Source organism: Saccostrea cucullata, unplaced genomic scaffold, assembly GCF_032062105.1.
Source record: "Saccostrea cucullata isolate Sc308-1 unplaced genomic scaffold, CSIRO_AGI_Scuc_v1 ctg784, whole genome shotgun sequence".
Lineage (NCBI taxonomy): Eukaryota > Metazoa > Mollusca > Bivalvia > Ostreida > Ostreidae > Saccostrea > Saccostrea cuccullata.
Genome location: NW_026935833.1, coordinates 642,896 through 668,360, shown reverse-complemented (window position 1 = coordinate 668,360; position 25,465 = coordinate 642,896). Strand labels below are relative to the sequence as shown.

Sequence of the window (25,465 nt, the reverse complement as noted above, 5' to 3'; positions counted from 1 at the left end):
AAAATCAAATAAAGATTACAGAGATCTTTTTATTACGAGCTCTAAAACACGTTCTTGAGAAGAATTCCTATATCTTAAGGTAACCTGCATTTCAGATATTCCAAAAGTGTCATACTCACATAAGCATGTAATATAAGGTGATGTATCCAAATTAGGTGTAGAAGAAATAATCAAATTTCAACAACTTAAATGCGTCAAACCAGAAAGATATCCAAAAAGTGTGAAAAACACAAATAGCAAACAATCTAAATCGTTGTTAATACTTCCTAAAATACAAGGGAAACTATACTCTGGTGGGTGACTTCTTTTTCATTAACGCTTGAAGAGCTTACATGTTTTCCACGGTTTTAGATCTGTTAGACGTCAGTGTCTTAAAGCAGGCGTTTATTTTGTGCCACAAATGAGAAAACTATGCACATTTATTACACCAACTGCTCACAATATTTCGAGCTTTAATACTTTTATGACCAAAGCCACTCTGCCATATTTAATATCAATGACAATTATACATATATGACCTTGGCATTGGATCCATTTTAAATTCAAAAGGGGCGTTTTAATGTTATTGAGAATGACATTGTATTTTAAATATAAAGTTTATTCAGAAAAAAACTATCCAAATACTAAAGTTAATTAAAATTTGTGACTTTCTGACCTCGATTGATGACTTTATAATTTCCGACTACAAGCTCTAATTCCTTATAATTTAAATTGTAAGATTGCTTGCAACTTAAATTCTAAGACTGCTTATAAATCAACAAAAAATTAGTTCCAAAGAGCTATTTTCCGACCACAAGCAGTCTTAGAATAAGTGGAAAATGAAAGAAAGAGTGCTAGTGATATATTGTTTATGAATGTTATAAACTTTGTATTGTTGAAATTCTATAACTGCTTCTGATACTCTCGGTTTTTAAAAAAATAATTTTAACGATATTTTATTGAAATGTTACAGTAAAATAGAATTGTCTAATACGATATTAAATGTTAGTTAATTAAACTTTGTTGTAAACTTATTGGATATTATATCTTAGCTGTGAATGCCTACACATTTAAACAATCGATCCCAGAACCTGTCGTTCTCAAGGTCACCTGAAGGCTCGTGTCTTTGATGACGAAAGATGAATCGCTAAATGATTGTACTTAAAGACTGATTATTGGAGAACAAACGCTTTTAATTGAAATCTACTATGCCACGACAGCGACAAAAGAGTGCGTAGCCGCCATAATCTAACACCGACGTTGATTGGTCAGGTGCATTTTGCCGTGAAATATTGCGTATAAAGCGCTTAACATAAAAAAGTGTTCAAAATCTGTATCCTCAAAAGCCCAACCTTATCTTCTCGAAAATGGTCCTCACAGTTCAGAAAAACACAAGGTTATGATAACCAGCATAAGAAAAGTTACTTGATGTGTTGGATTGTCGGATAAATTTTTATTTATAAGGTGAGTACTTTTATTTTTGAAAGTCAAAATCACTATGAATTTAAATAATCTATGTAAAAGAAATGAAAACTACTTTCATTGAGTGTACAATCATAAACGTTTTCGAAATTTTTTAATTTTCTTCCAAAAACTTAAATACTCATATCGACTGCGCCTGTCAAGCAAAATTTAGTTATAACAAACCAATGTACTGAAAATTATAAAGTATAGGTAAAGAGTAAAATCCATCTTGGTTGTTTTTATCTTTTATGTTTTCTTAAAGATAGATTTTTCTTTGAATGCTGTATTTGTGAGACTTGTTCTATGACTTTTTTTTACAACTAAGACAAAGGGTCGATTATACTCACGTAACAATATTGTTCGATTATAAAGTAAGTTTTAATGTTAATTACCTTTATTGAAAGAGAAATTAATTGTTCGAATCTTAATAATACTAGTATATGTATATGTATTTCGTTTTAAAACTTGGAAACAGTTTTAAATTAAATTCTATCGAACATTGCCTTGTTATTTATAATAAAGATTTAAATCCTACGACATTTTAACAGTGCGCTCAACTCACAATACCCTACATTTTTATCCTATTATCGATGCATACATACATGGAATAATTATATGAAATAATGAACACAAATTCTTAATTTATATCAAAATTCATTTTCAGTTATCTAATTAATTTAATCACACTGTGAACCATGCTGCATATTTAAATTCATTCACAGAAAGGTCCAAATGCGAAATAAATAAACAACTTTTATTACGTTTTGGATTTTCACAAGTCTCGACATATCAAAACTCAAAGTATCAAATATAAACAAAATCTGACTCAAAAATTATGCAAACTTAGTAATAAATGAAAATATTACAGGTTAGGCGCAGGTTCATTGTTCTGTTTCATACACTGCAGACGTTAATAAGGTTTAATCAAGATATTAGAAACTGTGATAAACATGTATCCTCAGTATGAAATATATATCCACTCGATATAACAAAGAATTCACAATGAAGAGAAAATCTATCGCATGTCTTTGACATTTTACCTATAGAAATGAATGTGTATTCATTATTTCATATATTTCATATACGTATGCATCAATAATAGGATAAAACTGTAGGGTATTGTGATTTTTTGACAGTGGAAGGAAGTTTATCACAATCTAACTCACGTTTATCGTAAACTATGGTTAATAACAGCAATTTTTTTCTTTCTGACTATTATGTCTTGCTGTAATTTAAATGTTTCGTGTCTTCTTTATGAATGTCAAATGAGTTTAAATAAATGTAGACAGCAACTAGATGTTTAGACAAATTCCTCTGATTTCACTGAATTCTCTTTTTAAAAAAAGTACTGAACTTTTTGATTGATTACTTAATTAGTGTTTAACGCCGAGTGGGAAATACAAAAATCCTATTTCAGCGGAAAATTAAATTCATATGAACTGTTTTGAGGATTTATATCAGAATATATCTCATGATATTTATACACTGACATATCTACGGTCTATCACTTAAATTGGAGTCTTTGTAAGTATTTAATTTGATATATACAGTAATATCTGAACGCTATACCGATGAAGAAAATACATATATGTTTTAAAGATAAAAATCAGCTAATTACATGTACTATAACTCGAAAATAAAACCGCAAAAAAATTTCAACATGAAATATGACAATAAAGAACAACAATCACTCTCAAATGTCCCCTGAAGTAATACAAATCAGAAGCAGAACAGGGACCTCTACAACATCATGCCTGGGATCAGGTGCCATGAAGGGGTAAGCATCTCCCGATGACCGGTTACACCCACCGTGTGCTCCTCTTCATGATCGGCTAAACTAAAAAGTTCGTAGACAATTCAGTGTGGAAATAATGACCAAACAATTTATATAAAAACGCCAGTCAACTTTCGACTAGATGATAGCTTGTATTTGCTGTCAATTTCATTATAAGGACCATAGTACTATTGAAGTATTGAGTTTTTATAAAAATGTTGATATAATTGATCCTCAAATAATTTGTAAGTAATTTGTCTCGTTTTAGAAATTGATCAAACGCTCTTGCGTATCGAATTAACTCAAAATGCAGGTGATTATGGTAAATATTTCTTCAAAAAAGGAAGGTTATCAATTGAAAAACCATAAATACCATTAATATAAGGGCTTTTTTCTTGTGAAATATCCCAATATGAAACGGGCTTGACAGACTGTTTAGTACCTTTTATTTTGATTTAAATTTACATAGAAGCAACGTAGATATGACAATGAAGATTGTGTAAAGGTAAGCCGTCGTCGATATATGTTCATGTTGTATTGAAGGCCACAGCAAATGACTTCTTTTCATGTATAAGATTGAGAATGTGAATACAGAAATGAGTATGGTAATGGGGCAATTGATACCTGTGAGAATTCCGGCAGAGGATGCTCACTTTTCCATGGCCCCTGATTCTACTTGTGATGAGTAAATGACCTGTGCTGGCTCTGTTCCTGATTTGTATTTTTTTGAATATGTTTTTGAGCTTGAATACTGTTCGCTATCTTCATATATTTCATGTAGTAATATTCAACAATCACCTGGATGTGATTTTCGGATTTGGTATGCAAGCGTGGTTTCTTAGTTTGCTCAAACGAGGCAGACTACTTTTATATTGAAAAGGTCTTTGTGGGGTATGATCACATGAACAATTTGAAGTCACATCCCGATAAACGCATTAAAAAAGTTTCCTATAAATAAATTTAATCTTAAGTTGTCAAAAGATCAATTGGAATTTACTTTTCACTCCTTGTTTAAAGATATCGAATGTTCCCCTGTCACTCTCGGTCTCATTTGTGTTAATCCAACATAATTCTCTCTTGGCGACTGTGACAGTAATTACTCTGTGTACTAAGCATGATTATACACATAAAAAACTCAATACCGGAACTCTTAATCGTTTTATATTGGTATTCTTTTGAAGGGGGTCTTACGCTATTTATTGATAAGTAGCCCTTTTTTAATCATATTTTCATTTGCAATTGTATCTTTTGCTGATCAAAATAACATAATTATATTCCAATGACCCTATGTTTTCATAATTACTTATTTTTGATTTTGGACATTTGTTTGACAAGGGCAATTCTAAGGGATTTGTTTTAGAATAGATTTATAATTTTTTTGCTGATTGGTGATTTTTTGAAGAAACAGAACAATCTGACCCACAGACACGTTCCAATCATTTAATCATAAGGAAAGTTTAAACACAGGGATAAAAGATACAATGTAATTATTGCTAATGCCTTGTATAAATACCTCTGAATATCGTAGTTGATAGAAGCAGTAGAAATGATTAGAAATGATAGACCATTGCTGAAAACATACTGTCTTCAACAGAAATCAAGTAATATTCAATTAGGCACATATGAACAATGAAATCAACTGCAAGTGCTTGTTAATATTCATTAAAAGTAATGAAAAGTAATATTGTTTTGAACATATATCTATATTAGAATATAATTGATATAATTATACATGAATATTTACGATCTTTCAAAAGTATTATAACAAAACTGATTTACTGCAGATTATGTGGATGGGACTATTTTCGTCTTATTTTGTACTTGACTCAAAAAAAAATTAATATATATTTTAAAATCTAAAATACATTATTGGTTTTTTTTTCAGAGATTTATGTCCTTTGTCGATTTTTTTAAGTCCAATCACTGTTGGTTATCTTTTTTTTTCACATGATCTTGGAATTTCTAGAAGAAAATTTTAAACAAACTCTGTATTCAATTTTTAAATGAGGAAATGTAAATCTGACTAATTATTTCCACAAAGATTAGCATGTGAAGATTTTGTACCTCTCTAGAAACCAAGTTATTGTTATTTCTATCAAAAAAGTGATGCAGATGTCAATATATCCTCCGAAGTTTTGGCACCCTTTTCATTGAAACTTATACAGATGATCATATACTGATATTGTTTATTTAACGCAAACTATTTAATTGGTCTCTACCATGGAGAGAATGTTAAGAAAGATATTTTTTTTGTAACTACATCGTGTAATGGGCAATTAACTCTCGGATCAGGGATTGAAGTTTGTGTGTGTGTGTTTTCGTCCCAATCAAGCATATTTCATTCATAGAGAGACATTGTTGGTGAATGGCTTCGATGTTAACCAGTGAAACAGTGAGAGTTCTTTATCGTGTCGATTTCTACTGTTACTTGGGATCTCAGTTACTTATGTCTCATTCCACAGATTTTCACTTCTCATGTCGTATGCTTAGCGAAGGAACAGATATAATCTATGCTTACGTGTTAGAATTGACGCACATTAGCGAACAGAAATAAAACCCGAAAGTGTAGATTCTATTTTATCATATCATGAAAGTATTGGTTTGGTGGGGTCAAAAAAGAAAAAAAATATATTCAAGGAAGTATAACTTGCCTTTGATGGTAAATTGAGTGTTCTGCAGTCAGTATAAGTATGAGCACAATAGCAAAACAATAAATTATGAAAGGTAAGTTAAAATTCGGCCAGACGCAAAGCTTTACATATGTGAACATGCATTTGCAATCAAAATCAATATAAGGTTCATAATTGTGCAAACATTATTTAAAGTAGACTTTTAAAATTATTTCCAGTTTATTTGTCATTAGCCAAACTCGGCTTAGATATTGAGCAAATGAGATAAGTAATGCAAGGTGGTGAAATTTTTAAAAAAAAATTATGTAATGGAGCTTTTTAAAGCACACTAAGAAAAATGCCCAAATAAGTACATGTTTACCATCAATTCATACTTCATCACAAGTATCCATAACATGTCATAGTCAATGTCAGATATAGTGTCATTTTTCATCACTTTTCAAGGTTAAAGAGATCATCGACAAGTCAATTTCGACGAAACTACATATCTTACAGAAACAATGCATACGTAATATTGATGGTACTGCTGCTTAAATGCATTTGCTTTTTGATATTCATATTGAAATTAGGGAGTCCCTTATATTATGAAGTCTTTGGAAACCAATGTTTCTACCACTCTGTTGGATATGCAACTTTAATGGTTTTTTAAGTAGTGTAAGTATTCTTGTATAATACCTGAAAAGTATCACACTACGTGTCATAATTCCTCCTTTACAGCAGTGAATATTTTTGAGGAATAAGATAGGTAATGCGCATTTTCCTATTACGAAATTAAATTGTTTAATACGAAACTTCAATGTACGAGTGTCGTTCGATAAGAAATGCAGCATACGGCTTACCTTACCATGATACATGTATATGTCGAATGTAGAAGTAAAGAATTTTCTTTTTCAAGAGATTCATAAGAAATGCTATTTAATAGCTACCAATCACCAAAAATCGCATTTTCTTTTTTTACTTGTCTTTGCTATGAAATTCATTTTTAAAGAAACATGGTCACTACATTGATTTGAAGTTTGTTAAAAAAAAATTACTTCATCCAAGAAGATGCAAAAAGGGTATATATTTAAAACTGCACTTCGTTACAAAAATCGCTGAAGAACTATGTCATCTAGAAAGATAAGCCTTTCGGCTTATGAATCGGATCAACACTTATTCAAAACACAAATGTTTACATTTAGTCGTAACGTATACTCACTACTCTCTGAAGACCTTCTATACAGTATGCATGCTTAAAAGCAATTCATTGCAATTTTTATTCTTTTGCATAAAAAATTAAAAGATTGCTTTTCGGATTGAAATCTTCACAAATCGATCAAACTATAGCAAATTAGCATTTCCGCCAATCTGGCATTTTACATCATGATTCTTAAAGCATCAGAATTTTTAGTATCCCTACAGATTTCAATCGTCCAGGTCGAATGTGATCTTTTACTTTTAAATATTTTATTTAGCTGAAAGCTAAACAGCGGAAAAGACTAGTCTTTTCACATATCAAAACCATACCTATCATATAGGCTTTTCAATTTTTTTATGATGAAAAACAGTTTTTAAGTACGCCCTCGTTTTAAGCTTCTTGGAAGAGCCAACGCTTTTCATCTCGGAGAAGTGCTCGTGATCACTTTTAAATTTTTTTATTTTATTTTTTTTTTTTTTTTTTTTTTTTGCAAAGACAGGAGATAAAGCATGCAGTGCTTATGACTTCTTTAATAGAATTCTTGACTATGAAATCTTAACTTCTTGAAAATGAAAAATAATATGAAATGTTTATACATGTTGAGTGATAAGCCGTGAGTTTTATTGAATGACCTTCGTACGGTCTAATTATAATGAAACTATTTTTGGAAATATAACATGATAGGCCCATGGACATGTTCCCACCTATTTATTTTATGCTTAACATAATTCATTTAGAGATAAATTTGATTACTAACTTTTCCATCGTTAACTTCCCTTATTACTTATGCTGCAATATACCTTCATCACCTGCAGACGGGGTTCATATATCTCAGTTGATTCGATTTGCAAGAGCATGCTCTATGTATGAACACTTTTTAAAACGTGGTAAATTATTGACAAACAAGTTGCTGAAAACAAGAATATCAGCAATTTCGTTTAAAGTCACCATTAGTCAGTACTATGGTCGATACACTGAGACGCTGAATTGTCGACGCATTTTTTTCGTTAATTCTTGACCATGGCAAGGAGCACACGGCGGGTATGCTCACTAGATCCTCCATGGCACCTGATCTCATTCTCTGATGTTTTGGAGGTCTATATTGTCTCTTCTATTTTGTATCATTTCATAGACTTTTGAGCTTGAATGCTGTTCGTTATCTCCATATATTTCATTACATGCGGGCATAACATTTTTTATGACAACAATTTCATTTGAAGTTGATGTTTATGTATTCAGTATTTAGACTTGGGGAATTTGAAATGCGTATTTCATCATTTAAAAATCCAAATAATAATCACACGACGACGTTTTATCTCAAAAGTATTCATTTTCTTCCTTCGGCGATTCTATATACCCCTTTAAACTCCATATAAAAAATAAAGAGTCTGTTTTATACTTGTATGTTTACTAGAAAAAGAGTTAAATTGATAATCAAATACCAAAACATAATGACAAATGTGATGAATTCAACTTTTTTGTCCTCAGATTCCCTTATTTATTACTTGTGTATTGAGTTTAAGTCTCCCGAATAATTCGATACTCAAAAACATGCACTACGTACGAAAATATTAAAACACCATCTCTTGCCGAGTTGATGAAACAAGCTCGTTTAAAGTCATTATTTCGTAAGTTCTATGGTCAAAACAATGACATTGTCAGCAAATAAAATTTATCATTGAATCAAATGCTGACTGAAGTTTTTCATACTTATTGTTATTCCATTATGTATACACTGAATTGACGACGGATTTTTCCGTTATTTCCCAATCATGACAAGGAGCACACGGCGGATGTGACCGGTCGGCAGGGGATGCTCACTCCTCCACAGCACCTGATCCTATTTCTGATTTTTTGGAGGTCCGTGTTTGCTCTGTTCGTATTTTGTATTGTTTTATGGACTTTTGATCTTGAATACTGTTCGATATCTCCGTATGTTTCGTTATTTTGAGGCGGTTAAAGTGACAATATGGCGCATGATCTCTACAAAAACAGACTTGTTAAAATTTTCCTGTAGGATTTGGAATTTTTTTCATACTCATAAATGTATACACTTTCAGAAAATTACAAATTTCATAAGTGAATAATTCTGATTATTTCATTAAAATTAATAACTATTTATGGTACATAAATATATACATCGCAACGTGTTCGAGGTTCCACATTCCATGCTACACACGCTTGCGTATAGTTTTCATAACAAAACAGCATGGTAAGAGAGGGAAGCCCGGTAGGCCTGCTACATTGACAAAGTCGACCAAAACGAAAAACAAAACTAAAAATAGGGCTTGAAATTAAAAAGCAACTTTCCTGACAAAAATTTAGTTGGGAGATTAATATAATCATTCGATGAAGAAGAAACGGGATCTCGGCGATATTAACGTGGGGCTCGCGAAGATTCTACACTACAGCAGGTTTGTTGATACATGCTATCATTTCTCGTATCTCCAAGGCTTTCAAAGAAAAAAAAATCAGTGTAAACTCAACATAAAAATGTACTTATGACATATAGAAATTATTGCCATTTGAAGTGCAAATTGTATTGGAACTGCAGAAAGATATTTTGTTTGACATTTTGCCGCGATGACGTATGATTTGGTGGATTTTCCTTTCCTGCACCCCAATAGACAAAACGTCAACATTTGTACTTAATCATGTTAAATTCGTCTGAATGCAGACTAAAATGTTAACTATTATTAATTTACCGGAGAGTTAAGATATTTTGATTCTGAGAATTGCTTTTACCTAATATTCAATTATAATTGTAAACCCTACATTGTATGCACGTGCCATTTTAGAATTCACGTGGTACAAGTAAACAGATCTAAGTTGTACGACCCTTGATTTTCCGGCAGATTCTAATTACGTTAATTTTGTATGAGGAGAGAATATTTATTTTTCTCAAAATGCTTACTTCAACTTTTTACCCTATTCCTGAATGATATATTGGGTAATTTTGAATGAAAAAGCACACGATTTGCAGCCCTATTGCCGCTTTAAGTATTGAAAAATTGGTTCAAGCTGAGTACATCTCCCTTTTAATTGTAAAATCATTAACAGTTTTTGAGCAAAGCATTCATATCGTGGTTATTTTTGCCACCTCTAGTTAGATTAACTTTAGGGTTACTCTAAGCCAACTTGGTACTAAAACTGTATAAAAACTAGTAAAATTTTCATAGTAACTGTAGGGGATGCTCGCACCTGATCCCACCACTAATGTTTTGGAGGTCCGTCTTTGTTCTGCTCTTATTATTACATTGTATTGTTTTATAGACTTTTGATCTTGAATGTTGTGCGTTATCTCTATATGTTTCATGCAAAAGTATAGACCTTTTCCAGGCACTTTTGGCAATCGAGCAACGAAGTTTTTTTTTGTGCCAGCACCTGGGACGCGGGACCTCGGTTTATAGGTGTCATCCAAACGACTGTTCTCCACGTCACACAGTGAATATGATCCAAACGTTAAAATGCGGAGATTGATATCGATTATCTGATATATGTATGGTACTACCTTAACATGTTCTTTATCGTACAATTATAGTCCTGCTGGACACGTCATTATTTTTTTACGTGAATATAGTTTATTATGACTACCCAAAAACAATTTATATTAAACAGGTCAAAATGTTGAAAGCCTCAATCTTTCAACTAGCGTCAATTTTTTTTATAACTTTTATGAATTCTGTGGAAAATTGCACCATAAATCGGGCTAAACAGCAAAAGAAGACCTTGCCACTTTAATTGTCAGAATGGATTAAAAATGCATGTAAGAGATGGACGTTAAATATCAAATTAAGTGACTGAGGGGCAATATGAAACCATATCCTTCTGACCTGGTTGATTTAGAAGTGAAGAAAGCATGAGATCGATTACACGACCAAAATGCCCTAGTCCCATCTAACAGCATTGTCTTTGTTTGTAAGATTCATTATTTAAATTGTAGTTTAACCTCCGAATTTTACCAAAACTAATAACACCAAAACGCAGAACATTTTAACACGTTTAAAAAAGGAGTGCGCGTCACGCGACGCAGAGGTTCGAACTTAGAGCATTCGCTTTACTTTCCCGAAATGAGAATTCTTTACTTCCCGGGTTCCAATATCGTATCGGGACGTGAGTAACGGTCCTTCGGGTTAGCGTTTTATTAGAGATCCTCATTGCTTACGGGCCCTGAGTTCCCGAGTGCAAAATAAAGGTCCAAAAAATGAAATTGTCACCTTCCCCTGGCAAGGGGTGGAATCTCAGCGTTGATAAATCCTACAGCCATATGGATATAACAAACAGTAACCAAAATCAAATTCCATTGTAACTATTCTCTTAAAACATCAAAATTCGGATCAGGTGCCATAGAAGTGTTAGCATCTACTGTTCACGCCCGTCCTTGGTTCCTTGTCATGATTGTGTGAACGGGAAAATATGTAGACAATTCAGTGTGTAAATGGTGCCCTATTAACTAGGTCAAAAAATTCAGTCAATATTCGACTTCTTGATAGATTGTATGACTTTGAGCTATATTGAAGGCCTAATATAACATTTATTGTGATATCATATCCATGACATCCATGAAATCTGTCATTTACACAGAGTTAAGTTACTGACTGATCAGATATCAGCTTTGTTGAATACTTCTCCAAAATGACCTTTTGGATCTTAAATTAATGTTTGCTATATTGAAATATTTCAATTTTAAGACGGTAGTTGTAATATCGTATTGGGAGAAGTGCAACTATTTGACATTCGTAAATGGTCTTGTGAAGTTGTGGTTGTGAAATTTACAAGACACGAATTTTATAATTTGAGGTAAACAGACTGATTTGAAATGTAATGTTTTATAGGTGATTTATCTAGTAGTTCTCTCCACATCATATCACGTGCAGTGGTAGCAGAGAGATTATTGAAGCAGAAACTTCAATAATTGTACATTAAATGTAATAATCAATTTTGCAAATACTTGTGAACAAAATTTATCTTGCAAAATAATCTGTCAACAGTCACACGTATTTGCTAATAACAGTTTAGGAAATTATTTTCCAAAACTCCCTTCAGAAAAAACCGATTGCACTAACACATTGAATGTAATGATTTCTTTTAATAATTACACATACTGATAATCTGATCGTGCTTAGATTATGGAAGGCTAAACAATTGTAAAAGTAATTGATTTCTTATTGGACAATTTGAAATCAAAAGATTTTAACAAAATTAACAGCTTAAAAACCTACGACTTTTCAATTTTATACACAACCATTCCCCACGATAAATTAAAATCCAGGCTTTTCGATGTAATTGACGCCGGTTTTTTTCATTAAAATGGAACTCGAAAATTTACTTAACTTGTCATTAGTCATTTGCAAAATAATTTTGTTACAAAGTATTCTGATTGTACACACAAGTACCATGACATCAAAAAAATGCTTGAGTTTCTGATTGACAATATCTATGCTGTTTTTGGAGACCAGGTCTTCCAACTATCTATTGGAATTCCCATGGGTACCAATTGCGCCCCGTTATTAGCAGACCTATTTTTATATTCATATGAAGCAGAATTTGTGCAAAATCTTATGCGTGAAAAGAAGAAAACACTTACTGTGGTCTTCAACTCCACTTTTAGATATACCGACGACGTACTGTAAATGATAATTTCCATTCTTATGTCGATACAATATATCCCGGTGAGCTTGAGATAAAAGATACCACAGAATCTGACACATCTGTTTCATATTTAGATATGACGTTAACTTTTCTATCGTCAACCTCCCTTACTTAATCAGCAATATACCTTCATCACCTGCATACGGAATTTACATATCTTAGTTGATTAGATACGCGAAAGCATGCTCTACGTATGAACAAATTCTACTTCGAGGTAAATTATTGACAAACAAGTTGATGAAACAAGAATTTCAGCAGGCTCGTTTAAAGTCATCATGTGGCAAGTTCTATGGTCGTTACAATGACGTTGTCAGCAAATACAATTTATCATTGAGTCAGATGCTGACTGAAGTTTTTCATACTAATTGTTAGTCCATTACCTATACACTGAATTGACGGATTTTCCGTTATTTCCCAATCATGACAAGGAGCACCCTGCGGGTGTGACCACTCGGCAGGGGATGTTCACTCCTCCATGGCACCTCACCCTCTCCGATGTTTTGGAGGTCCGTGTTTGCTCTGCTCCTATTTTGTATTGTTTAATGGACTTTTGATCTGGAATACTGTTCTTTATTTCTGTATGTTACATCAAAAGTCATTCAATATAAATGTAGAGTCAGTATGCGATTTTTTTCTTGGTTGCTTATTTTTGTTTAAAATATTTTCAAATTGTTACCATCCAATTTATACCATCTCTCCAAGAAAAGTGCATCATGTACCTTAAAAGTATTTTAAAAAAAAGGATCATTACTCTTCATTATTTCCATTTTCTTCTTTTACTGATTTTCTAAACATAGGAAATTCCTGAAGGACGTCCGCTGCCCAAAGCGTTGAAAATCTTATCTGCCAATTTTTGAAGATCAAGAATAAGAGTTTTAAGCCTTCGAATATAGAAATCCATGCAAGCAATATTTGATAGGTAAAGACCTTGACACATTACCCGATTTTTTTGCAGGTTGACACGAAGTCTATGGACTATTTTTGGTTGAGTTTATTAGTAATAGGATAACTTATAAAAAATTAAAGAACAAGTTTTTTTTACTTATGATAAATGTTCTCCTTCGGGTAATAAAAGGTGATGATGAACGCTTACAAACAGAATTGAGCTATGATTATTTCTCATATAAATTTCCTGATGATCTAGAAAGAATTTGAAGACAATAGAAACGTCAAAAACAACTTCAAATCTCTGATCAAGTAAATATTTATTTTAAAATTATTCTATTTTCTGTCAAACGTATTACAGACAACAAAATTCGGAAGCTCAATTTATCTTGTAAAGCTATTATAAAAATGGTTTAAAATGATAATCTAGAATAAATTGCCTTAAACTTGTACTCCATGAAATCATTGAGAAAACATTTCTTTTATATATGTAATAAATAGTCTTAAGTAAATAATATTAAATCAATAAACTGTCACCAAATGATAAGCTCCATAAACGCATCCTTTTTCTAGACACAGTATATTATATTAATTAAGGGTCTCATGTCTTTCATTTTCAGTAAGAAATCACCTGCTTAAATGCAGTGTAGGTGATGAAATAATCCTTTAACATTGCTAACACCAAGAGTGACTAACATATTCTTCAACATTGGATGTCAATGACGCAGTCGACTGAGCCTCCCTTTGTCTCCTAGCAATTTGTAGGAGAGAGCATTACCCAAAAATCGCGAAGACCTAATGACAAATTAAATAGTTATATGATCAAGTAATTAAGAAAATTAGTAAGCTGTTGATCATCACACAATCCCTCTGCGTTTGCCCTGCACGATTGTCTCGGAGAGCAATTAATGGCGGTTGGGGGAAATCCCGATCCTCCCCGTTTAATTTGCATTTTATGAAAAAAAGAGTATCATATAGGCTCTCTGGTGATAAAATATTGATATCCATCCCTTATAAAATGCTCCAAGATATTCGTACCATCAATTTGGTAGGAGTATTCTTTTTCGACTTGGAGAAGCATGTGAGAGAGAAATTAAAACATCCGCAATGATATCACCAATAACAACGCTGAAGGTAGTGTAACATTTTAAGTTTACATAACGTTTACTTTTTCTAGAAAAAATTATGAAAACAGAAAAACAGATCTATATCTTTATTGGATTCAGTAGAAGAACGTTATTGCAAAGTATAAATGAAAACTATGAATAGTAAATGAAATGGTCACACAACCTAGCTTATTTAAGAACACTTTAAATATATTTCAGTCTTAAAAACGACATTAAAATCTAACAATCCAAGACACTTGCAGTTATCCTTAAACTTTTATAGTATTTTTCTTATAATAACACGTATTCATCGCATATCTTTTTTTTTTGTTTGCTAAAAGAATAAAAATTTACTTTTGTGGTAAAAAAAAAATGGAAGAAAAAGGAAAGGTCATACAATTACTCGAAATCAGTTATTACGCACTTTTTTTTTTCAAAATATAAACCCTCCAAAATAGAAGTTTCATCACAGATTGCCTCTTCATCTTATTTTTAGAGTACAAAATAATACAATTATTCCTTCGTCTGGGTTGTATTCTAATTTTCAACTTATAGTGCAAGCTCAACGTACTCGACAAAAACTTCTTAAAGGCACATTCTCGGGTTTTATTTGCTCTTTATAAAGAATGAGCCATTGTTAGGCAAAGTATGAGTGTTAATTCTCTTCAATCTATATCTCCAGGATATAATTATACAGAACAATCGGCACTGGAAAGTTACGTCTTTCGTTCTTTTTACGTTTCGTGTTTTGGCATTTTCCAGAAATCTTTAATTATCCAATGATATTGTTATTTGTACCATAATCAAGCTGAAAATATTTCCTAAACAATGCTCATATATTTTTCCTTGTGATTTTAATTAGCTAAAACTTGGTCGCAAAACATTTCTTTTCCTGCCTGTGCAAGAATTAAGTAGCTCAATAATAACCGGCTATCTGTTTCTGTGGTAGACTTTTATTATATTGCACACAGTTTGTCGCTGAAGTGAACGGTTTTATACTCATTGTTAAGCCATTATTTGCACAATAATTATCAATGGATCTCTTCGTGTGCTCAAACACGACCAGAAGCCAACGGAATTTGTTACAAAGTCGACACTGGATGTTTTCTTCTCCATGGCATCTGATCTAATCTCTGGCGTTTTCGGAGCTCCTTATTTTCTCTGCTCCTAATTTGTATTATTTTAATGGGTTTCTGAGCTTGATTACTATTCGTTATCTTCTCATATGAATGTTGTTCATGTCTTCAGACTTCATTCAAACTATAGAGATGTTATCTAGAAGTATAGGGAATATAAGTAACTATAATTTTTCATGTTTATGTATTTTTTATTGTCAGTCATCATCCCTATTTTTACTGCTTCCAAAAAATGTTAATTCTCAACTACTTAAAAAAAATTTAATAAGGTTTTGGTATGTTCAAAATTAAGGAACAAAATCATCCGTTACTGCCCTTAATTTTATATAAATTTTATAAATTTGAAATTGTCAAGACGCGTAAGAATAATGTACTCCAATTAAATATTTTTAATCGATCATTGTTTGTTATCAACACCCTTTTCATTCTGGCCTCAAAAGTTTTCAGTGAAATGACAATAATGCTATTTACTAGAAAATCAGTAGAGATGCACGTGAAGGTGTTTACTTGGCAGAATTATCATTCAGACAAGTGTAAGATGTGAACCATTCCCATTTTATTGATCGAACACGAGGATGATGTACTATACCTGACCTGCTTTTATAACCTTGATGTCTTATCTGAAGCAAAACGTCAAAGAATCCAGATTTGGAATATATTTATGAAACCAAATTTTGTCAGTTGACTGAGAGACCAAGATGTCCGTTGATATCCAACAGTATCCAATTTTTTCATTTCTTGTATTTGATTTCTATTTTGATATCTTAAGTCAGCTGTCGAGCTAAAAAAATTAGTATCGAACAAAAACAGCAGGTCATCAATAAAGAGTGTGCATATCTTGACATATAATTGGCTCTTAATCTACTTAATGAGTAGAAGAGTTCTAATGACAAGCTTATTCAGCAGAAAAAGTCTCGTTTCATATTTAAAAGAGAATTAAAATAGAAGTAAATTTAGCTTTTTAGATAATATTTTTTGAATGCAATACACCAAAATGTTATAAAAATAACATTTTATTATTACAAAGATATTTTTCTAATTATTAACTTCATCCTCTAATTATTTCTGCATTACTCTTTCTTACGAGAGTTTTATTTTTTTTATCCTGGTCCATCCGTCTATCACACTTCCTCAAACTCCTCCTAATTGTTAAGTAGTAGTCAATTCATCTTTACAAGCTTAATTGATGCCGTCCAGTAGATGTGAAGGGAGTTTTATTTTTATCCAGGGAACCATATGAGTTAAAAATAATGTCTACAAAACCTGGTCTCCAAAATATTCTGATTAAATTTTACAAAGTAGACATTTGATCTTCTATTAAATAAGATGGAGAGTCCGTGAAGAGGATGAAGAAAACAAATTTCGATAAAGCTGAAAAGTCCATTTATATTGACGAGAAGCACACGGCGGGTGTGACTGGTCGGCAGGGGATGCTTACTCCTCTATGACACCTGCTCCCGCCTCTGATGTTTTGGAGGTAGGTGTTTGCTGTGCTCCTATATATTTGGTAATGTTTTTTGGACTTTCGATCTAGAATACTGTTCTTTATCTCCATATATTTCATCTAACAAGAAGAGCCAACAACAGACTTTCCAATGACGGAGCCAAATCTTTATTGACTTAGTGCCGTGACGAAGAAAAACTCATTTTCAAACTTTTTTTTTGGTTTTAATTATCATCACTGTGGTTTTAGTTTCTTTCATTTATGGAAAAACATGTATATTTTTAAAAAAAATCTAGTTGATATTTGTTGAAGAAGTGAAAAGAAATGTATAAAATTTTCTTTGCCCAATAGCAGATTATTTCTCATTATCAGTCAGCATTAGCACAGTTAAATAGCAGGGGTTTTGGTTAAACCTTTTAGGCTAGTTATGTCATAAATCTTCATCGGGGATTTTATCTTATTTCTTAGTTTTGATGTGAGAGTCCAATGGTAATCAGATGTTGAAACTTAACAATTATCTAAATTGCGATGGCGTATACTCTTGATAATATATTGTAGACGAGCATAAATGGTAAATTAGGTTTAGCTCATTGAATTCAATTAGAGGGCTAAGCGTCATATTGGGAATTTTCTTCACAACAGAGAAGTAGTAAGCCTAATTTTATGCTTAGAGAAGGGCTCTGTTGAAATAAATACTAATTATCAAAGCATAATAACACATGTTAACTTAGAGAAAACTGAAATATTCATCTTCTTATAACTCTACTGTAAAATCACAAAATTTCGTTACCACATACTACAGTTACTATGAAAATTTTACTAGTTTATATACAGTTTTAGTACCAAGTTGCCTTAGAGTAACCCTAAAATTAATCTAACTAGAGGTGGCAAAAATAACCACGATATGAATGCTTTGCTCAAAAACTGTTAATGATTTTACAATTAAAAGGGAGATGTACTCAGCTTGAACCAATTTTTCAATACTTAACCGCCTTAAAATAACGAAACACATGGATATATCGAACAGTAATCAAGATCAAAAGTCCATAAAACAATACAAAATAGGAGCAGAGCAAACACAGACCTCCGAAACATCAGACATAGGATCAGGTGCCGTGGAGGAGTGAACATCCCCTGCCGACCGGTCACACCCGCCTTGTGCTCCTTGTCACGATCGGGAAATAACGGAAAAATCGTCCTCAATTCATGATCAGTTATAAATAATGGACTAACAATTAGCATGAAAAAACGTCTGTCAGCATTTGACTCAATGAAAAAATTGTATTTGCTGACAAGGTCATTCAATCGACCATAGACCTTACGAAGTGATGACTTTAAATGAGAATGTTGATATTTTTGTTTCATCAACTTGTTTAACAATAATTTACCTCGTTTTAGAAATTGCTCATACGTAAAGCATGCCCTTGAGTATCGAATCAACTCCGTATGCAGGTGATGAAGGTATATTGCTGCATAACAAAGGGACGATAGAAAAGTCAAAGTCATCACGTTTATCATAGAGCTTGGTTGTAAGATTACCATTAACGTCTTTTTCAAGTAAAATATCCAAATATGAAACAGATGTGTCAGACTCTATGGTATCTTTTATCTCAAGCTCACCAGGATATATCGTATCGACATAAGAATGGAAATTACCATTTTTAATTGACAATACGCCGTCGATATATCTTAATTTCAAGTTGAAGGCCACAGCAAGTGTTTTCTTCTTTTCACAAATAAGATTTTGCACAAATTCTGCTTCATATGAACACAAAAATAGGTCTGTTAATAATGGGTGCAATTGGTACCCATGGGATGATAATAATATTATGAAATATTTTCTTTCAGGTGATGTGTCAAAAAAGTCTTGGTTTAGTGTATGCCTTCAGCATATTCTCTTTAGTGGTGGCCACAGTGTTACCCCAACCTGCCACGACTATTCTATGTGAAACAAGATGTGAATCATCCACTCCTAACTTAGGTCGACTTAAGCAACTATGGCATCGAATGTCAAAACGAATAGGAAAAGATGGTATGTTAAAGTTCGTTTTACCTTATTTTGGTTGAATGTTTATTTGTTCAATTCTTCAATTATTGCCATATGTACAGTGTATTTCTTATCAACATGGAATATATTAAATGAAAATTTAACAGAAATTCAAATTATAAATAAATGAAATATCGATTTTAAAAAATATACCTAAATCTTGACTGACATGAGAAATCTGAAGAATAATGAAAAAGGTTAAAATAACAACAGTTATCAAGATCATGAAAACTTCAAACAATACAAATCGATGAAAAGGGCATAAACACGTAAATAATAGATTTTGAATCAGGTGCCTTATAAAGGAGTTGACATTCCCTTTTGAACACTCAGATCCGCCATAAACGCTATGTATTGATCACTTAGACAGAAGATACCTTAGTTATATTATTATTATTATTATTATTATTATTATTATTATTATTATTATGATTATTATTATTATCATAAAAACAAAGACAATACATGTACTCAGAGTATGAACAGGGCAGCTAAAATACGACCTAGATACGTTGTTTAGAAGAACATTTTCAATTTTTATATATGTACATATTTTGTTTTAAAAATATGAAAGATTTCTTATGCAACTATAACAATAAGACATTATAATCCAATAAAATAATCGCTTTAAAATAAATAATGCGAAATAATGCGATATTATTGTAAAGCAGAAGTATCAGACAATTGTGATAATAGAGAAGCTTATTTGTTTTGTTTTTATAAATCAGACTTTGAAATATATACAAATACATCTATCTTGACATTTTTGATGTGAAAAAATACTGATTGGTGTTGACATGTCCTTCAAAAGTGCAACACCGATTCTATCTAATCTAGTGTTTAGAAGCAATGTTCAGATTTAAAAGAAGCGTAGAATCCTTTCAGCATTTTTTATTTGAGCTTTCTCAAAGCCGGCAATATAAGTCGGAGCTTGTCTAATTTACCAAATATTGGTTGATGTCCTTCGTCGTTTTAAAGAGCTCTATCTTTCTTAGGGCATTTAAGAATGACTGGCCAGACAAATTAGGCATTTTAAAAATCGTAAAGACACATAATCGGTTTTCACACACAAGGAAACTTGAGGGATAATAACGTCTAATGTAGCTTTCAATGATTTTATAGCATATATCGCCGGAAGACTGTAATTTCTGATGTTAGTAATAAGCGAGAATCATGTCCGTTTTGTGGCATTTTATGACATTCTTGTTTGTTTCAGGCCTAAATTGTCTTGAAAAGGGTAGAATCTTAACAAATATTTTTCAAAGGTTTTTACGCAATGTTACCTTAAGACTTATCTTTTTAAACAACCATATACATTTACTTTTAATTATTGCCTACTCTACCTTCATGTTTTTAAAAATACATTTCAATTGCAATATATGGTCTTCTTAAGTGTTATATTTCTATCCACAGAAAGTCATATTAGTATTTTTTTATACACTTTTCTAGGTAAAAATTTAAAAAAAACAATTTACTATCATAAATTTACGAATATACCTACGTTCTGTTAATTTCTGTCATTTATTTATTTATTTATTTATTACAGATATGTCGTTTGCAGCCTTCGTTCAGTCTTTAATTGCTGCTTCTGAGAGATACAGTCGACTGGAACCTGTAGGAAACTATTTGATAACCATGATTGACAGATATCAGGATTGTGTGAGAGCCTGTGAACACCAGCACAGCAAACGAGCCGACGAACGAACCTCAGATTCTTATGTCAGAAAACAATTTTGTAAGGAGCCTTTTAAACATAGGAAAATTGATTTAATGATGTTACAGTTTAACTACAGAAAATAAAGTTATCACTTTCCATCTTGATATTTGAAAATAAAATAGCTATAGTTTTTCATTAATAAAACTTGGGAAAAAATTATACTTTTTAAAATTTTGAATTAGAATTGATTTAACCTTTTTATTATGAATTAACAAAAGTTTGATAATAGCAAAACTTCTCCATTATTCTCTAGGTATTACTCATGGCTTTTGCTTATGACAAGAAATACTTGGAACAACGCATGTTTAAGACTTCAATGAAGTCTGAACTTGGATCAGAACGACTACAGAAAACGAAAATAATTTTTTTTTCTTGTTTCAAGCAAAAATTTATACAATGTATATGCCTATATACTTATATTTCTATCAGAAAAATAAAACAATGACAAACCCTTTTGTACCAATACCTTACAATATATATAGAAAAAGTGTTTTCTCTCTCTCTCTCTCTCTCTCTCTCTCATTAACTTATTAGATATGTTAAGCTAAAAAAAGATGAATAGTTGTGAGAAAATTGTTTTGTAAAAAAATGATAAAAGCTTAAAATGACATATAAAATATCAAATAAAAATTTATATGTGTTTTATTTGTGTATGTTTGTCTATTGCAATTCCGATAGACAAAGGCTATTGCTACTCATTTTAAAAAGGTTTATGTCAATTTGTATGACAGTGTGGCAGATGAAGGATATGGAGATAACAAACAGTATTCAATATCAAAGTCCATAAAATAACACAAAATAGGAACAGAGCAAACATGGACCTCCATAACATCATAGGTGGGTGCCATGGAGGAATGAGCATCACCTGCCGACCGGTGACGGTCACACCCGCCGTGAGCACCTTTGATATGATGGGGAAATAACGGGAAATCTGTCGTCAATTCAGTGTATAAATAATGGACTAACAATACGTATTAAAAACGTCAGTCAGCATTTGACTCAATTATAAATTGTATTTGCTGACAAAGTTATTGCATCGACAATAGAACTTACAAAATGATGACTTTAAACGAGACTGCTGATATTCTTGTCTCATCAACTTGTTTGTCAATAATTTACCTCGTTTGAGAAATTGTTCATACTCTTGCTCTGTTCAGTGTGTAGATAATAGCCTAACAATGAGTATAAACAACCTTAGTCAGCACTTGACTCATGAATATATTGTATTTGCGAACAAGTCATTGCATCGACTATACAAATTAAGAAATTTTTATTCTAAACGAGACGGCTGATATTTCTATTTTATCAAGTTGTTTGCTGATAAATTACCCCGTTTTAGAATTTGTTCATACGTGAAGCTTGCTATTGCAAATCGAATCAGCTGAGAGAGATTAACCCCGTATGCAGGTGATATTGAAAAGTTAAAGTCATCACATATGCTATGAGAGTTAATCCAACTGCTTTAAAATGTTAGATAATCGAAATTTTTCTTTCTCCGAATACGATATTACCTAAAATAATATACAAATACATGTAACACTTTGTAAAATATTGAACTTGAGACATTGTTTGGTCTCGTCTATTGCCACGCCGCATGAATGTAGCGAAGTTTTCTCGTTTTCATCGACATATCTGTTTCTCTCAAAATGAAATGTTTTTACAAATAACATGTAAACAAAATAAGAATGATTTAAATGCTACAACCTGAAACAAATCGCATTAAAAAAATCTAAATAAAGATGTTAAAAAAAAATTTAAAAAGCAGGTGAATGGTAAAAGAAATGCGGATGAACTGAAAATTTGCCAAAAATCAACGTCATAACGACGTCGGAAACATTCTTATCGTGAGGCGATAGACAATTTAAACCTACAATGTACGTATGTATTTATACTGATAATTTAAAAAGCGTTCTTTATAAAAGAATGATTTTTCCACGAATTTTCCGCTAGTTCAGGATTATGACAAGGAGCACACGGCGGGTGTGACCGGTCGACAGGGAATGTTCACTCCTCCAAGGCACCTGATCCCACCTCTGATGTTAATTAAAGGTCCATGTCTGCTCTGCTCCTGATTTTGTATTTTTTGAGCTCGAATATTTTTTCTTTATCGCCTTATATTTCATTGAAAGGCAAAAGATTAAAAAAGAAAGAGATATTAGTGTGTTAAATTTTGTATATAACGTTTTTAAAAGAAAGACGACGTTACTTTTTTGGATCGCATATGTGAAAAGTTAAGTGTATAAGAGCAATTGCAAAAAAGCAGATATAGAACCATTTAAAATGTAAATATTACTATTAATATATATATATATATTTTCATTTTGATGCAAGAAATTCAAAATAAAAAATTACCAAGAAAGAATTATTCTCAGTAAACGTGCATGTTCAAGGCTGCATATAACGAAAATAAATTCAACAATAGTTGAAACATTCAATATTTTAATCCATTTATGACGCTTATTAAATCATTTCATGATTCTTTATAATGATTTTCTTTAAAATATCCATTTTTGAATTGTTAATATGTTATCACTACAAATTTTAAACTCTTAATACATTTGTTTAACCAACTTAAAATGTATGACCAATGCTAGTCTGAAAATTTCCTTTTTAATTAGAAAGCGTGATCTCCTTACACATTTTTCTGTTAAAACTTCTGTTAACCAACTTAACTGCATAACCATAGGAGTTAGAACCTACTTTTGTAATACTGATTCATTCATTTTAATATCTTGTTAAAATTCTTATAAACGTACGTACTGGTTAATAGACCTTCAATATAATAGGTACTAAAGAGAATACAAGGGCTGTTCAATAAATAATGTCCTGAACTGTATGACATTCAACACAGATATCATATGGTATAAAGCTTGACTTTCTCTCATGGTTGAATCTTTAATAAATTGATATCAGTTTATGTGACCACTTTTCAATATATATTTTCATGATGAGAAGCTAAAAAACAAAGGCTATTCGAGACACTGCATTAAAAATGAATGTTCAAGAATCAGTAAACTAAATGTAGGGTGAAATTGAACGCTTCATTAAAGCTGTCGTGAAACTTGAAAAGAATCCCAAAGAAATATTCACTGAGATTTGTGAACTTTACAGCAACAAATATATGTTTTATAGACACATGAGCAGGTGGATTTAAATGAAAATAATGATATAATGGGTATCAGCAATGGGTACCGTCCTTGGAGACAAGGATTTACAACAACCAATGTTCTGTTTGCCAAAATTTAACAAATTATCACTTATGATGTTCGGTTGACTTTAAAACACAAATTTGATAGGCATCAATTTGGGGGTAGTTTACACTATTCTAAAGAAACATTTGACAGTAAAAAAGCTTAGTACTCAATGGTCACCCTATTTTTTAAAAATGAGTGAAAACGACAGCGTTTCAGAATATCTGAACAATTATTTTTAAAAATCAGAAATTGTAGTTATCTACGTTTGTCTGAAATTCAGAGAGATAATGAAACATGAATCCATTGTTTTTAACCCTCAAAACAAATTTACAATAAGATGCACTTGACAAAAACAGCAAAGGTCTTAAAAGAGCAAAGAATTGCAAGAGCACAAAGACATATTTATATGCCATTTTTTTAAATATTAGTGGTCTTCTTAATCAAATTCTTATTCAGGGAGGATTTTTAATTCATGGGGGGCGCCTAGATTGCAAATTTTTTTAAGAAACATCGAAAGGTTTATGAGATTAAAGAATCAGAATCAGGAATCTACTACATTAAATTTCTTCATGACAGCGTCCAAACCCACAGTCTCTGAAGAGTAAAGGTGTTTTGGTGATAAACAGAAAGTTATTGTTTTGTCACACCAACAATATTCGCCAGATCTGTCACCCTTTCACATGGTTCATTTTCCAAACTTGAAAAACACCTTTCAGAAAGAAGAAACAGGTCCAGGTAATCACAGGATCTACCATATTCCAGTATACGAAGGGCATACTCAAAAAATGAGATCTAAAAACAATCAAAAATTAGATAAAAATATTTTACCATTTTCTTTTATATAGAAATATTTAACTTAAATCATTAAGACTAAATCATTGAAAAATGTCTTTTGCTTCTTTCCGAGCACCGAGGACATTATTTATTGAACCGTCCTCGTATAAAAGTACAAATAATGATGCATCGCAGATTTATTGTATTTCGACATTTCTCTTTTCACCGTATAGCCAGATAACCATCAAAAGTTAGATATTTGTTTCTAATTAGACACATGATAACCCTACAAAGACAAACGACAAGAATACGACTTTTAAACTTGCAACTACTATTAATACTTACTTTCTTTTTTTTTCATTTTTGATATAAGAGAAAACAATTAAATTATTGTGAAGATTCCATGTCTTAATGAAACCATTTTTTCTCTCAGATTTTCTCGGTAAATTAAAAAGTTAAAGAAGCTCTAGACAGACCAATGCCTAA

The 25,465-nt window shown here is 31.7% G+C and overlaps 1 protein-coding gene across 2 annotated transcripts; it reads left to right on the top strand.

Annotated features, from left to right (window-relative positions):
- Positions 1-1,259: 1,259 nt before the first annotated feature.
- LOC134243867 (uncharacterized) lies at positions 1,260-21,461 on the top strand. Of its 2 annotated transcripts, none has more exons than XM_062726093.1 (4): positions 1,260-1,443; positions 19,096-19,279; positions 20,841-21,029; positions 21,265-21,461. In XM_062726093.1, the coding sequence occupies exons 2-4, from the start codon at positions 19,099-19,101 to the stop codon at positions 21,288-21,290; spliced, it is 396 nt and encodes a 131-aa protein (XP_062582077.1). In that variant the 5' UTR covers positions 1,260-1,443; positions 19,096-19,098; the 3' UTR covers positions 21,291-21,461. The 2 variants fall into 2 exon arrangements, with proteins under 2 accessions (XP_062582077.1, XP_062582076.1); XM_062726092.1 differs by lacking the exon at positions 1,260-1,443 and adding an exon at positions 14,623-14,695.
- Positions 21,462-25,465: the final 4,004 nt, after the last annotated feature.